This window comes from Mesoplodon densirostris, chromosome 9 (genome assembly GCF_025265405.1).
Source record: "Mesoplodon densirostris isolate mMesDen1 chromosome 9, mMesDen1 primary haplotype, whole genome shotgun sequence".
In the NCBI taxonomy this organism is placed as follows: domain Eukaryota; kingdom Metazoa; phylum Chordata; class Mammalia; order Artiodactyla; family Ziphiidae; genus Mesoplodon; species Mesoplodon densirostris.
Genome location: NC_082669.1, coordinates 112,797,273 through 112,812,841, shown reverse-complemented (window position 1 = coordinate 112,812,841; position 15,569 = coordinate 112,797,273). Strand labels below are relative to the sequence as shown.

The 15,569-nt window shown below is 47.5% G+C and overlaps 1 protein-coding gene across 3 annotated transcripts in view; it reads right to left on the bottom strand.

Annotated features, from left to right (window-relative positions):
- DNAJB6 (DnaJ heat shock protein family (Hsp40) member B6) overlaps positions 1 to 15,569 on the bottom strand; it is a 56,189-nt gene that overhangs the window by 27,398 nt on the left and 13,222 nt on the right. For all 3 annotated transcript variants that reach the window (XM_060107574.1, XM_060107577.1, XM_060107576.1), the window contains exons 2-5: positions 11,564 to 11,655; positions 9,321 to 9,430; positions 7,318 to 7,377; positions 6,382 to 6,492 (exon numbers count right to left, since the gene is read on the bottom strand). In XM_060107574.1, the coding sequence (XP_059963557.1) occupies positions 6,382 to 6,492; positions 7,318 to 7,377; positions 9,321 to 9,430; positions 11,564 to 11,628 (346 nt within the window). In that variant the 5' untranslated portion in view covers positions 11,629 to 11,655. The remainder of the gene's footprint in view (positions 1 to 6,381; positions 6,493 to 7,317; positions 7,378 to 9,320; positions 9,431 to 11,563; positions 11,656 to 15,569) is intronic.

The window sequence follows — 15,569 nt, the reverse complement described above, 5'->3', positions numbered from 1 at the left end:
AGCTAAAGGGCTGAATAGACCAAAAGGCCAACCCTCCCCCTCCCCCCCCCACCCCCCCAGCCAAACTCAAGAGAATTCTCCTGCCTGATGGCTTCTGAACCAGAACACGGATGGCACTTCTAGCCTGATGGAGTCATACTGGGACATCAGCTCTGCAGATTTTGAAAGTGTCCATCTTCATAATCAAATGAGCCAATTCCTTATACTAAATTTCTTCAGAGAGAGAGAGATAGAGATACACACCCTGTTGGATCTGTCTCTCTGGACAACCTAAATACATTTCTAAAAGACCTTCCTGAATTCTGTATCCTTGGTCATTTTAGAAGGGTCTTTAGCCAGGTCTTTATCCCGTAACAATGCTGTGCTGTGAGATACAAACACTACAGGAAACATGCACATGCCTATCCTATGATTTAACTCTTTCTTTTCAGTGTCTTGGGCATCCTGGATCAAACACACCTCTACAACCCGGTAAGATCCTGCTCTTATCTCAGAAGTACTAAACGCAATCCGTGAAGGTGGTATTTGCAAAACACTAAACCGATCAACACCCTAAGTAATGATGTCAAACTTAGGACAAAAAGTACACTGCACTGAATGCTGTGAAAAAATTAAGCGCAAAACGGGACAAATGTTTACACGCATACATACATAGAGGAAGACTTAAGGAAAAAACTAAGTGCAAAGACGTTTAGAGACATACATTTTCTTAAATTTTACCAAAATTCAGTATCTGACAGAACGGTAACCACACCACAATGGTTGGCTGAAACCAACTCAAGCCAAATACTGAAGTCCACACCAAACGCCGACAGCAGCACAGCCAAGTGCCATGATTATGAGCACTCTTCCCTCTGTCCTGAAGGGCACATTTCAGGGAACACAAAACCCAAGCAAGGGAGAGGCCTGCACTGGTGACTTAGGGCAGCAGCCGGTCCCTTCCTTACGGCCGCACACCATCAAGCTCCCAGGCACACACAAAAAACTGCACAAAAAAGGATAACACCATAAACTCGAAAAAGCATCCTGGGCATTTCAAACAAAGGAAAATCACACTGGACTACAGTTTCAAAGCTCAACTACAGCAACCCTTAGGAAAGGGGAAACACTTGAAATTCAAAGGCCGAGGGGAGCAGACAGATTTCAACGTGACCATCTCCCAGCTGATCCCAACACCACAGACAGAAACCAAAACGCTCCTTTCACGACAACTCCAAGTTTTAAAATGTTTTTTTCTCACATATTCAGAAGTAGAAAATAACATATTTGAAAAGAATCTGAAACAGAAACGGGAACAAATCAGAAACACAGCCATAGCGTAATACAAGATCGGAACCCTGAGGAGGATGGGTTTGGGACACTTCGCGGCTGAACCAGCATCTGGGTGGTCCCTGGCACTAAACAGTACGCAGATAATAAATATATGCCAAATGAACATCATACTTTCAACTTTGCATACAACTATTTTGTTACGAAATGCCATTTCTAGTTACATCACAGGTCTCGTGGAGGAGCACTGTATTTTCTAATGATTACAAAAAGCTGTCCAAGCCAAGGATCCCAAGTACACACACTGGACCCAAACCGTCCTATTTCAGACGCCAGCAGAGGTCTGGGGCTCCCTGAGCCTCTCTGACCCTCACAGAACGAGTCTGTGAGGGTCAGCGTGTGGCCCGTCTCGCCGGGGTCCCTTCTCTCTCTTGGTGCCACGCGTCCCCTCACAAACCACTAGGGAGCCACCGGCCCAGCACTCTGCCCTCGCCCTGCACCTGAGGCCGGGGGAGCACAACTCCAGGAGGAAGAGAAGGTGAGCAAGCCCTACACGGACTCGGGGAGCTCTGCCCTGGGTGGCACCGGGAGCTCCGTTAAACCCTCAAAATCAACTCGTGGCAGGTGCAGGCTTCCCCGGGGGAGATGATCCGAACCTCAGGGCTGCCGCTCTTGTGGCCCAGAACACCACCGAGCATGACCTTTTCAGGAAACCCTTTCCCCTCCCGCTGGGGCGGGGCGGGGCTGGGCTGGGGTCTGGGTCAGAGGAACACGAGGCCCGCCGGCACGGCACCCGCCCTCGCCCAACTATCTTCGAACGCCTGCTGCCCGTTCCAACGGAAGACTTCCCAAACACGGACAGAGCCACCCTCCTGTCCTCTTGTCCTCCTGGCCACAGCACCCCTCCCCCAGCGTGGGGGACCAGGGGCTCAACAGAGGCTTCGTAGTCATTTTAAGTCTCGTGAAGAGTGTTTTTCTTTTAACTCCTTTAGCAGGAAACTCCACACGCTGTCTGGTGTGGACCTGAAGCCTTACTCCTTGCCGCCTTTCCAATTCCACGCGTGCAGGTCTGTGCAGGCGGAGCCTGGGCGCTCGGGGACGGGGGCACGCTGGCCGCCGGGTCTCAGGCCCGCCGGGGGGTCACCACCCGGCCCTGCCTCTCCCAAGGGCCCCTCCCACCGCCGCGGCTGCGCTCTCCCACATCCGGCTCTTCTTGGTGCGCCTGACTTCAAAGGCTTCCCCTCTCAAAATGTGCTGCTCCTAAATCGCAGGACAAGTCTTCACACATTATAGGGTCAACTGGGCCCCCATCGATGCGGCCTCCCTAACCCCCAGGCCAGTGACCGTGACCTCATGTGGGAAGTAGGGCCTCTGCAGACGATCCAGTTACAAGGAGCTCTCTCGGTGGCCCTGATCCCATGTCACTAGTGTCCCTATAAAAAGGGACATTTGGACACGCAGAGGGAACATGATGTGAAGACACAAAGGACCATCTGAGGCCACCAGAAGCTGGAAGAGGCCTGGGGAGAGGCCCAGCCAGGCCGCACCCCGTCTCAGGCTCTCCAACCTCGGCGGCTGCTGTTCCCGCCACCTGGACACGAGCACGGGCGCTGCCTCGGCTGTGACACGGCTTCCCCGCAGAGGGTGGCCTGCAGGGCGTCCCAGGCCCCTGTGCGGCTCCACTCACCGCCACAACGGCCGCGGGGAGCTGCCCAAGGACCGCCAGGCACTAGCAGCAGGAAGTCTTTATTCCAGACACACTGTGGGCAGGGAGTCAGCCCCCTGCTCACCGCACAGCCCAGCGGGGCAGGAGCGGGGCCTCGGGCTCGGGCCCGCGTCCTCAAACCCCTCGGGCCCCCGGGGGCCCGTCCTCACTGGAGGTGACCCCCAGGCCCTTGCTGGGGAGCCCGCCCCCGCCCCTGCCCCACCCCGCCGGGCTCGGCCTCACTAAAGGGCTCCAGCTCCTCGCCGGCCGCCTCCTCGACCCTGGAGGAGGACAAAACAACTGGCTCACGACCCCCCACGCCTGGCCGCGCCCCTCCCTCCGCAGCCCCGCCTGCCTGCGCTGCACCCACGCCCCCTCCTCTCCCCTCCTCGGCCGGGTGCCCACGCAGGACCCGAGCCCATATGGATGGGACACGAGCCAAGTGAACGCACTCTCGCTCTCCGGAAGAGGCTTTCAGTTTCAGAGCTTGGTTCTGGCTACCCAACCAGAGGGTACAAGTCAGGAGGAATGTCTCCCGGACAGCATTTCCTGCCAGGCCTGTAACGGTCAAAGCTTTTCTATCTTAGAACATCATTCTACCGAGTAACGGCACCCTTCAATAATAAACAAATGAAGGGATCATCCTAATTCACATTAGTATAATCCCTACTCATTAATTTTTTCCAATTAACATGCTCCTAAGACTAGTTTTGTGCGTGCTCTACATTCGGGAAAGTCAGCCTTGAAAGGTCGGCCTGCACCCTCCACTGCAGAGCCAGTCTTCAGTGTCTGAGAAATGGCTTCCCCTCCCTCTCGGGGAAGGCGTCTGTCGAGGAGGCTTGCGTCTACCTGCAGGCCCACGTCCTCTTCCCACCATAAACGCTCCTTGCAGCGTGGCAGTCTGTGCAGCACCCCTCAGGCCTCAATCCTTCCCACCAGCTCTGGTTCTTCAAGTCTCCTCCCCTTTCATCTGGGGAGTCTGAAGTCAGAGGGTTTTATACTCTGATAAACGCGAAGCGAAGCTCAGAAGGTCTTTTAACAGGTTTTGAGCTACTCTTTTTTTTTTTTGGGAAAACGGGAGCGGAAAAAGTTGGTTGTGTGAAAAATTAAGATGGAAAAGTAACACACTACTATATATAAATGGACGTTATAACCGGGTTGATGTGGATACTGAGAAACATCAACTAAATCACTGCCAAAGCAGAAAACCCCCAACCCTACGTTCACTCAGATCTGCACTGAACATACCGCCATCAGGCCGCACTGTTACTTCATACATGCAGTAGCCGTGGCGCAGATTCTCTTCCTATGTGTAAACCCTGAGAGCCTGAAAATGGAAGTCACCTAGAACACCTACAAGAATGGACTGGACAAGTTATCACTGCCACACTAATCATGAGAAACATATGGGAAATGCCTAGTGCTAAAACGTGAGCAACGCAGTATCTCAAACAGAGGGCCTGAGAGTCTAGATCTACAGGAAGACTAGGTCCTCTCCTAAACTGGACTCTGAATCCAACGGAAGAAATTTCCACCGCACGTCCTGCAATCTGTAACTCTTCTAAGTGAATTACACATGCACATAAAGATTTCTTTATATACACAAATCTCAATTTAGAAGATGTGAAAATCAGCACTCATAATGGGTAAAAACCACATGTTACTTAACTCATCCACATCTGATTATCATCTCTATCCCTTCTTTACTCTAGAAAGAGCAGCTCAAGGAAAATCATTTTTAATGAGAAAGCCTGGCCTGTCGGATTTCTTTCCCAAGGAAAACAAAACCTGGCTACTGTTCAAGCACTAAGGGACTCTTCCCTTGAGAAGCCCTGTAAGTGACGAAGAAGCTTGTATGAGCCGCCAGCCACAGTCCCGGCAAGGGCAGCCCGCTCTGCCTTCTCTGCCAACCCCCTCACAGCTCGACGTGGCAGAGACCGGGCCAGTTTCACCCAGCACTGCCCTGCTCCCCCAAAATAACGCATTTGGAGCTCGCTAAAGGTTGTAATGAGACACAAGGTTAGTTTTAAGACGGGAAAGATCACTAAAACTGTTTGTGTTTTTCTTACAGTAAGATATCTTACCAACATAAGGGACAATTAATAAAGGACATAATTACGTTTCATGTCGTATTTACAGGGAGCCTTCCCAGTACATATTTCTGCTTATGGTAATTAATGCAAAAAATAAAGTCTTCAGAACAGATGACACAGTCTCCTCCCCCATCCCATGGAACACTCCCCTGCTTAGCTTTTGTTGTTACATTTGTCCGTGAAAACGCTAATACACACTAGTATACATACACACCTTTCCTCCATAAGCTACTTTCTTAAAAAGCCATACAACAGTAAAAAATAAGGAAACGCAGAAACTAACACACCGTTGTAAAGCAATTATACTCCAATAAAGATGTTAAAATAAATAAATAAGGACAGTCTCTCTGAATCCCCATCTGAAATAAACTGAAGGACTGCGCCACGTAAAAGGCCCAACACCTACCAGACACGGCCGCGCCTTCCTCCTCTTCGTGCCTGCCACGGGCAGGATCCACTGGTCCCCGTGTCAGCTGCAGACAGAACTGCTGTTCTTGTCTCCCTCCTGAGGGGCTGCAGGTGGCGTTCAGTCTTCTCAGCCAGGCTCCAGGCAATGAAGGGAGCAAACACAGGGTGTGTCTCCCCCTCCAGGAGCCCAAGACAACAGTGACCTCAGCAGCACACGCTGAATGAACCCTGACCTCTCGGGTCGCCCAGCACACCAGACGTTCCCGACACCAGACCCTAACATGAGTTCCCGACACTCTGCCTCTAGTCGGGCACCGGGACCAAGAGGTGCAGCGGACGGGGAAAAGTCTCCTACAGTGAAACAGCAGCCAGAGCAGGACGGTCTCCTTTGGCAAAGCTATTCTCTCAAAGATGAACATCTGTGATGCCTTGCTCTAGAGGTGTCCTTTCTTTCCAAAAACTGCAAACTCAATAGTCCTAACACCACAGTCAGAAAAACAAAAACAAGTTTATAGATCAAATGTCTTCTGAACAATATCTGCCTCGATGCTTAGTGTTTTTAACCAGACTATTACACAGCAAATTCACATAGAATTCATTGTCCGACCAGGAACAGCATTTCAGAGCCCCCAGCGTCCACATCCTTCCCGCTGCAGAGGTAGTTCATCAGAGCCAAACACAGCCAAGGAAATGAGTACATTAAAGCCTTTATTATGTAAACACGCAAGATGTAAAATTCAGAAAAGTGCTCTGAAGGGAGAAGGAAAAGGGGGTTCGTTAAACTCCTGCACTGCTCAGACAGCAACTTTAAGGACAAGCTACAACTGTGATTAAACAGAACGGGTATGTCTGTCTTCGTGAGTCACGGACACATTACGTAACCAACGACCCAGATGATGAACTTACCGAAGAAGTCGAATGAAAATGGGTCCCTTCCACCAAAAAATTCCCTGAAGACATCGTCTGGATTTCGGAATGTGAAGCCAAACTCAAACGGACCGTCGAAATGACTTCCACCTACAGAAGCAAGCACAGCTCTGTTACGGATTCCTGCTCGCAGCTGACACACAATCACTTGTCTACAAAACATTATATTTCAATATAAATCATGATCTAAAAAAGGAAAATGTTTCATAAACCTGAGGCTCTCTCAAGCCCTACCGAGATCAAAACCACCTGAGCCCAGAGCTGGGAAACGTGCTGGGACGTCAGCGCCCCTGAGCTGCACGCACACAGCACCCGAGGACGGTCTCACCATCTCTAAATGTGTCATCAGCACACAATATTACACTGTTTTTATTCTTTGTTGTGAAACTTCATGTGAGCCAAGCACATAAACATTCACTCATACGTGTGTACGGTCAGTTTGGAGCGTGAATGTCCAAATGCCCACTGTGGAGCCAGCAGGACAGCAGATCACTGCAGGAACTTTTCATCAAAAATACACATGTCTAGGCCTCACCACCGGAGGCAATTACTTTGGTGGTTATTTAGTTTTTGGAAAGAATCTGGTTTTTTAAACCCTGAGGATATTTTGACACATTAGGTACTGCTCTCAGGGTACAAACTCATGATGTGAGGTTTTACAGCATTTCCTATCTACAAAATGTACACCAATATACACTTCCTAGTGTAACAAGAGATTTTTAATAGGCTTTTTCCGTGTTATCAATTTCTCCTCCCTTCCGCCATCCAGCCCACCCTCCAGACTGCATCTGTATTTACTGAAACATGAGTGTCCAAGAGAAGTAACACACTGAACCCCCATAAGACCCTCTGCCATCAGACCACCTCCTCTTGTCACTACAAGGCCAAGAGCAAGACCAACGTGCACACACATACCTCCACCACCACCGTTTAGTCCTTCTTTGCCGTATTTGTCATAGATGTCCCGTTTTTTAGCTATAAATTTAAAAAGACAAGTCAGTAAAGACCAAGTTGTTCTTTTCCCTCAAAATTCAATAAAGTGTTTCCAAAGTTGTAAACCCAAAGACCCGCTGTGGTTCTCAATTTCCACGATCAGTTTTAAAGAGCTAGGCCTCCCTTACTGTAGATGAAAAGGCAAAAAAGGGAACATCTAAGTGCTTCTCTCCCTTAAAAACAACTCGAAACGTTTTTAAGTACTGTAAAGTTTAAAACATTTATTCCACTCTACTGCTCACTGCGCCCGTGCATACTACCATCAAAACCCCACTAGGAAGTTGCAAAACGATTCCAACCCTAGAAATTACCTTCTTACTACAAAGTCCAACTAGGGGATAAGACATGTGGCACAAAGAGAAAGAGGACAGGGTCCTGGTGAGGGCAGTAAGGAGACGAACTAAACAACAGCCAGAGCAAGGGCCAACCCAAAGCCTACAGCTGAATCACCCTGGTTTAAGGCAAGAGCCCACCCAAGCCTTGAGGATGGTCTACTATCCCTGGTCATCTTATCAGTTACGTTCTAGAATAAAAACAACTACGATGCAGCCCTGTTCAGATATACAGGTTCTTTTGATACACAATGTATGTTCCCCTAAAATCTCATGTTCTACAAAATCGTGTGGTAAAATAACAGGGGTTTATGGGGGAAACAAGTGTAGAAGCAAATCATTTACAGCCAGTTTTTGGTAATCAGAGACTTGTAAGAACAGTAACTGTGTATCTGTGAAGGTAACTCCTGGGATTGAAGGCTGAGTAAGAGAACGTGAAAAATACACTCCCCCTCACCAAACAAACAAAAACAAAAAAACAGCATTTTTATGGGAGTTTAAAGGTTCTCTTTCTACCAAAAATCAAGCTTGACTTTAGTCCTCCATTTTTCTAATGTTCCTGGTCCGTGAAATCCACAAACCTGGGAGTGCTGGATCAGCACACAAACACCAGGACAATGACAATGATAACAAAGACAAAAGTTACTTGTGAAATAAGACGACTAGGCCTTCCTTCAAAATAAAGGGGGAGGGGTTGTTAGGACATAAGCAAGATGGTCCCACGTTAACACGGGTGTCAACACCGGATGAGATGGTCAGCTGTCAACACGGGTGATGGTCACATGGAGCTGGTTCTAAAATCAGAACTCTCTTTTAACAGTGAACCTGGCCACATGTAGCACACTTGGGGCCAAGGGGCCACTCCCTGTGGTCAGTGAGTCCGCCTCTCAGCTTTTACATGTCTCCACCTCGACTCATACCAGGCCCTCCAGTACCGCTTCCTGGCAAGGTGGTGTCAGCAGTTCTCCAGTTTTCTCACAAGGTTCCACAGTCTTCTCCCTACCACACGGCCCACACACAACACTTCTCTTACCAAGAAGCCGGGGAATCTATCTGGCTGACAGCTACCTTCCGCATGACCCCGGAAACTAAGCCAGCAGATCTGACTTTCAGTTCCATTCAATACCTAAGCTCTAGACCTGGGGAGGGAAACCTACAAGCTGCGAAGTCTGAACCTCAGCTGTACGCGCCTGTACGCGCGATGCCTGATTTCCTGACACTCAGGAGATCCTTTCAAGCAGAAGCCAGCACATTCACACAGGGTGTTCAGTAGGGCAACGGGGATGAGAGATCACGACACCAACTACACAGGTGGCCTCCACTGCACCCACAGTGACCCAGATGCCCGCGACCTGACCTGTCCCGTCAGTCCCCAGACCGGGGGTTAGGACTGCTTTGAAAGAGCCACCCTAGGAGAAGTCTAGAGGCCAGGGTGCCTCACAGCACTCACGGCTGACCTACCAAGTGGCTGCCAGGAACAGGAATGTCAAATGTGCACAAGAAAGACCTCCTTCTCACTGTCCCACACCTCACTCAGCCACCCCTCCCTCTGCAGGCCCTGGGGAGGGCAGAGCCCCATGCTGGGCTACTCACCATCTGATAACACCTCATACGCCTCAGCTACTTGTTTGAATTTTCTCTCCGCTTCTTCTTTATTCTCAGGATTTTTATCTGGATGCCACTTCAGTGCCAGTTTCCTATATCTTAAAAGGAGTAAAAGGGTACTGATCAATCCAATGTCCAGAAAGCCAGTGGGCTTTGAAACATAAGCAAAAAAGTGAGAGCTGCAAACTAGTGAGATTAACCTTAGTCTCTATTGTAACATCTCCCTTTCTGCCAGAATGAAAAGAAAGGTTCTAAAATCAACAGCATAATACAAACCCACCTCTAGAAATAAAAAAACGTTTTTAAAATGTGTGAGGACCAAAGTATGGGCAGCATGCACTCACGGTGCTAAGGCTGAGAAAATGGAGCGCGTGCAGACAAAGGCCTTGCTCCCTGAGGAAGGAGCCAACGTGACTGTCCCTATCCCTACGTCCCCATCACCTGACCAGCCCATTACTTTCACATCAGTGGGCGAAGGTGGGCCACTGGCCACAGCACAGTGGAATATTCCAGCATCTTTCACAACTTGAGATTTGAATTCAAGATTCACTTGAAGATTCCATGACCAAGGTCGGTCTGCTCCATGATTCCAATTAACATTAACAAGTACATGCTTTCCAAGTAACAAAAAAAATCCTCTTTTCTAATTAGCTCCACATAAGCGGTGCACATTTGGGGGGGGGGCACGAGACGGGGAGAGGGCGTGCTCCTTAAAAATCTAAGACTAGACTACGAACCGAACGGTCCTTCTAACACTTGGCAAGCTATTAATGTAAGGCTGCTGTGGTTCAATTTAATTTAAGCATTTTAATCAAAAACCTCAGCTTAGTTTATTAAAATCGGATTAAAGCTGGAATCTAATGATAAAACAGTACTTTATTATTAAATCACTGTGGACCTAACCATGCAGTAGCAGACCAAAACCCCTCAAGTGCTCCAAACCCTCCATTTAAAAAAAGACAAACCCTACAAAAGGATAACGAGAGAAAAAACAACCGGTTTGCACTAGCATGCTTGTGTGAAAGTGAAGAAATGTATGAGCATCCGGAATAAGGTTCAATTATCTACACCTTGTGAAGACTGCTCGAGTTCTTTAGCTTCAAGGTATCACACAGTGAGGTAAGGGGCACCATGCGTTCGCCTCTCCACCCCACTGCTTTAGCCACCCGGAGACACCGTGCTCTAATTGTGTCTGGCACAACACAGCCATGATTTTCCGTCAGTTAACACATGTACTGTGCACATATTACACTTGTGTTAGAACAGTACAATTACCTCCAACTGTACCACACTGCTCTTGCTTGTAACCGTGCGCAAGTGTGAGAAACCCCACAGCCCACTGGGGACACGGCTCTAAGGTACGTCCTTGGCTGCCTGGTCCCCACTGTTTCTTGGCCAAGGTCTGACACAGGGATATTCTGCAAGCAGCTTCAGGTATGCCCAACAGCAGTCAACCTGCTGAACTAGTTGGGCGTTTTTAAAAGAACGACCTGGTTCAAAAATCCTTCATTTCCATCTGCACACCTACTGAGTCTAGTAGTATGGACTTCACTAAGCCTTAAAAAGCTGGTTCCTGCAACACAAACCTGAACCTGATTCCCTATTATTCCAGGCTTATGCATTAGTCTGGAACTAGGCTAAAAATCTATCAACCTTCTGCTGTACGTTAACACTGAATTAAATCGATCCCCGTTTACCTTGAGAGCTGCCCGTGACCTGAGACCTGCCTCGGATGCTTCCCGTGGGCCAGGCCCTGGTCACAAAGGTTCAGCAAGGACAGACAGTAGTGCTGGGCTCACGCGTGAACGTGGACCAAGACAGGGTCACGCAACGGGGATCTTTAAGCAACTATACCAAGGATGTCATGGCGACAACCCTACGAGCGCCAAGGCAGCTCCACTTCCAAGTCCAGCGTCAAAGTTCTTTGGGCTGATTTCACATCCTCAGTAAGTTTTTGATCTAATTCCAGCAGAAATGGAATCCACTGTCCCAAGACAAAATGACAGAGGAAACCAAGTGCCCTCTTCTCCCTGAATGGCAGGTGGTAAGGTGGGCCTAGGTCTGAGGCAAAAGCTAACTTATTAAATGCTGTCTAAATTTCACACTAGACTGCAGCAGTCAGAGACTCACACCACCTGAAGTGCCGTTTCTAGGGGCGATATAAAGTTACACTGCAAATGACCAGCATACAAGTGCACAGACTTAACTCATTCAGAAATACGATTACTTACGCCTTTTTAATATCCTCGGCTGAGGCATGTCTCTGCACGCCTAGAACTTCATAGTAATCCACCATGTTTCAACCGGCTGTTGGAAACGAGTCCTGCAATCAGAAATCCATGGTCAGTGGCAAGACTGCCAAGGCTGGTCTCATCTTGGGGGTAGGGGCGGACAGAGCAGGGGTGAGGGGTGTCGCCTTGCCTGGGCACTAACCACCAGCCTGTTGGGCCGGGGCCTTGTCTGGGAGCTGATTCCAAGGCTCAAACCCTAAGACCCTTCCCAACGTAGGAAAAAACGCTCTGAAATGAGCTAAGAATAGTCTCAACTAAATAAAACCGACAGGTGACTCTGCACCAGCCTTGGGGCCCGCCGGTCACCAGCTGCCAGGCCCCTGTTGAGCAGCCCAGTGCATCGGTCCCCTCCTCACGCCCTGCACTCCTGTGCCAGGCACTGGGCAAGCCCGCGGCCACCTGACAAACATGCTGTCCCTGCCCTGGGGACGCTACACAGGAACGGCAGACACCTTCCACAGCCAGGCAGCCCTCGCTAGTGACCAGCCAACACCCTTCCACAGCCCCTGGCTCTGACTCAGGGCTATTCCTGTAACTGCCCCTCCGGCCTCCCGTGCCCATCCATTAGACATGAAAACAAACACACTGTCCCCCTGCTGGCAGTCCTAGTGAGAGGGCACCCAAAAAGCAGGCCTTCAGGGGACACCTGCAGTGCGTTCTCCCCATCACTACACAACGCAGGATGACGAATCCCTGCTGCTTCCACCACCAACCACTACGAGGATCGAGCCTCAGGTCCCACAAACCGAACACAACCTACACATCTGCTCCCTCTTAAGATGTGAAACCCAATGAATGTACCTCTTTACATTTGACTAAGTCACCTCATCAAGCCAGTGACCAAAAACTTACATGAAACAGGCCTATTGCACACGAGTACAAAGTAACTTCACCCAATAAAGCAAAGTTCTTCTGTCCAGCAGCTGTGCTCAAAACGGAAGCTAGGGGACTTCCCTGGTGGTCCAGTGGGTAAGACTCTGCACTCTCAATGCAGGGGGCCCGGGTTCCATCCCTGGTCGGGGAACTAGATCCTGCATGGCGCAACTGGCAGTCTGCATGCCGCAACTAGGACCTGGCGCAGCCTAAATAAATAAATATTAAACAAAACCAAACAAAAAAACATTAGCGTAGTTAAAAAAAAAAAAAAAAAACGGAAGCTAGGCTTTCAGTAGCCTTCCCCCAAATTCTAGGATCAGATTTTCAAGTGAAATGTTCTGACTGTAAACAAATACATGAGATCACAACCTCCGTGAGGCCACTTTGCTGGGGTTAAAGAAGGTCACAACTGGGAACTATGCCCATCTCAAACAGGATGCACAGTTGTATTATACTTCTACTTTTCAACAAGGGGGAGCAACCCATGGTAAAAAAAAATCTGTTGCATCATGACTCAGCATGTAGGTGCGCACATCAGCCTGAGCAGCCCTCATCAGACATTTACAGAGAACTCCACATACAAGGGTCAGGAAGAAGCACACACAAAGGAAAAAGCCCCTCCATACCAGTCCAGGGACTTTGTGCAAAAAACAACTCAAAGCTATCACAGGACAATCAAAAATAGAAACCCCTCCTACTACCTCAAAATCTCTAGAAATGTTAGATAAAAATCCAACAAACACATCTGAAGAGCCAGCTAAGCTGAAGCAGTTAAAGTGCCAGAAACAGAGAATTAATTACACCAAGAACGGTGATCCCGAGGGGGGCGGGGCTGTTGCTGTGCTTTCAGGACGGGACTTGCTTCTGTAGCACTAATGGCTGCAATGAAAATCCACAATTCAGGCTCCTCAAAGGCTGTAACTGCAAGAGAGGGAGACGAGAAAAACTGTCCACTGAACTGCAAGGGAGAGGAAAGGGAACACCCCTGAGAATCGAAGCCTTAAGCCTTGGAACTGCAGAATGGAATCCCATTACCTTCATTAGCGTGCAATGTTCCATGCTCTCCAAAACCACCAAACACTATTGCAGGGTGGGGAGGCAAAAAGAGCTGTGCTGGAGAAACAAGTATCTCTACAACCCACGTTGTGTATGTCTGACCGGCGTGGAGATTTTTCAATGCGTTATGGAGATCTAACGCCCAGCGTGGTGACTACCGCCAACAATACTGTGTCATATATTCAGAGGTGCTGAGAGACTAGATCTTAAACGTTCTCACCGCAAAAAAAGAAAAAATGTTAATTTCATAATGCAAGAGGTGTTAGCTAACTCAGGTGGCAATCACGTTGCAAGACAAATGATTCAAATCAACATGTCTCAAATCAATTATATCTCATTTTTTAAAATAAAAATTTAAAAATAAAATGTAACCTTATCAATGAGAGGGAGGAGTGCACAGGCATCTTTGTGAGAAAGCACAAAACGGGACTTTAAAATTTTTTTTAATTTAACAAAACAGGTATAGTGGGCATAATTCTAAATGTTTAAATTCTAAGTATTCTATAAACATTAACTCATTTAATTCAAATATTTTAGTAAAACAATAAGAAAATTAAGATCAACGATATCCTAAAATTGAATCTGGTTTGTTTTTCCAGCTTTATCCAGATACAACTGACATATAACCTTGTGTAAGTTTAAGATGTGCATCGCGCACCTTAATTTTATTAAAATTGAATTTTTTAAAAAAACTACAAATGACCTTTGAATAACATGGGTTTGAGCTGCACAAGTCCACTTGTATGCAGATTTTTTTCAATAAACATTGGTAAATTTTGGAGATTTGAAACAATCTGAAAAAACTCACAGAAGAACCATGCAGCCTAGAAATATGGAAAAAATTAAGAAAAAGTCAGGTAAACCACGAACGCAAAAGATAAAATGTAGATATATACCAGTCCATCCTTACATAGGTATAAGGTGAGTGATATTTAATACAAAATTAGTAACATTTTAGTTTTTGTTCTATATCTTTGCTTTCAAAGAATTACACAACCACACAGTATGTCTCTCCCTCCAGTATCAGCTTATCACAAGTGGTTTTTTAAAAATGTATCAATGTTTCCAATACTGTATTATGAATGAGTGTAATACTGTATGTCATAAAAATTTTATGGTTCATTCATTAGCATATAGGCGGCTATCGTGAAGCAATCATATCGATTACACCAGGCTACCGTAAAGCAATCATACTGCTGCTGTTTCATTAGCGATGTACAAATTATCATACCTATAAACAAACGTGAATTTCATTCACATTATCTTTTCAGTTTTGTCACGTAGATACTGACAATTTATGTTGTAAAAATATGATGTAAACTTATGTTATCAATAAATACAATACTGTGAATGCAATTTCTTTTTTATGATTTTAATATTTTCTCTAGTTTACTGTAAGAATACAGCAATATAATACATATAACATACAAAGTACATACCAATCAACTTTGTTATCGGTAAGGCTTCTGGTCAACAATGGACTACTAGTTAACTTTGGGGGAGTCAAGAGTCATACACAGATTTTCAACTGCGAGGGGTCAGCACCCTTAAGCCCCACGTTGCTCAGGGATCAACTGTACACTCTTTCTGGAGACAAAAAAAAATTCAAACTCCTGGGGCAGGCAAGATGCACAAGGCAAATTTAGCGTGGAAATTACTACCCAGAAGAGATGGCCCGTAGGAGCACAGCAACCTCACAACTTCCGGAACCAAAAACCTGACCACTGGCAAGAACCTCCACAAAGCAGCAGGCAATCAGCCTCCCTCCACCTGTACTTCAGAGGACCGGTAATTAACTCTCTGCGGGTGTTTTCACTTTTGAGCTCCCATTACTGCTGCATGGAGACATCTTAGTGCCCAGCAGTGACAAAAACGCGGGGAAACCTTACCAGACCACTGTCACCAATGGGACAAGGAGAGAAGTCTCAGGATGAAGCCGCCCTCTCCTAACAGTTGAACCACTGCCTGAGCCACATGTGACCAGAGGTCACCGGTGTGTCAGATGTCACTGCCT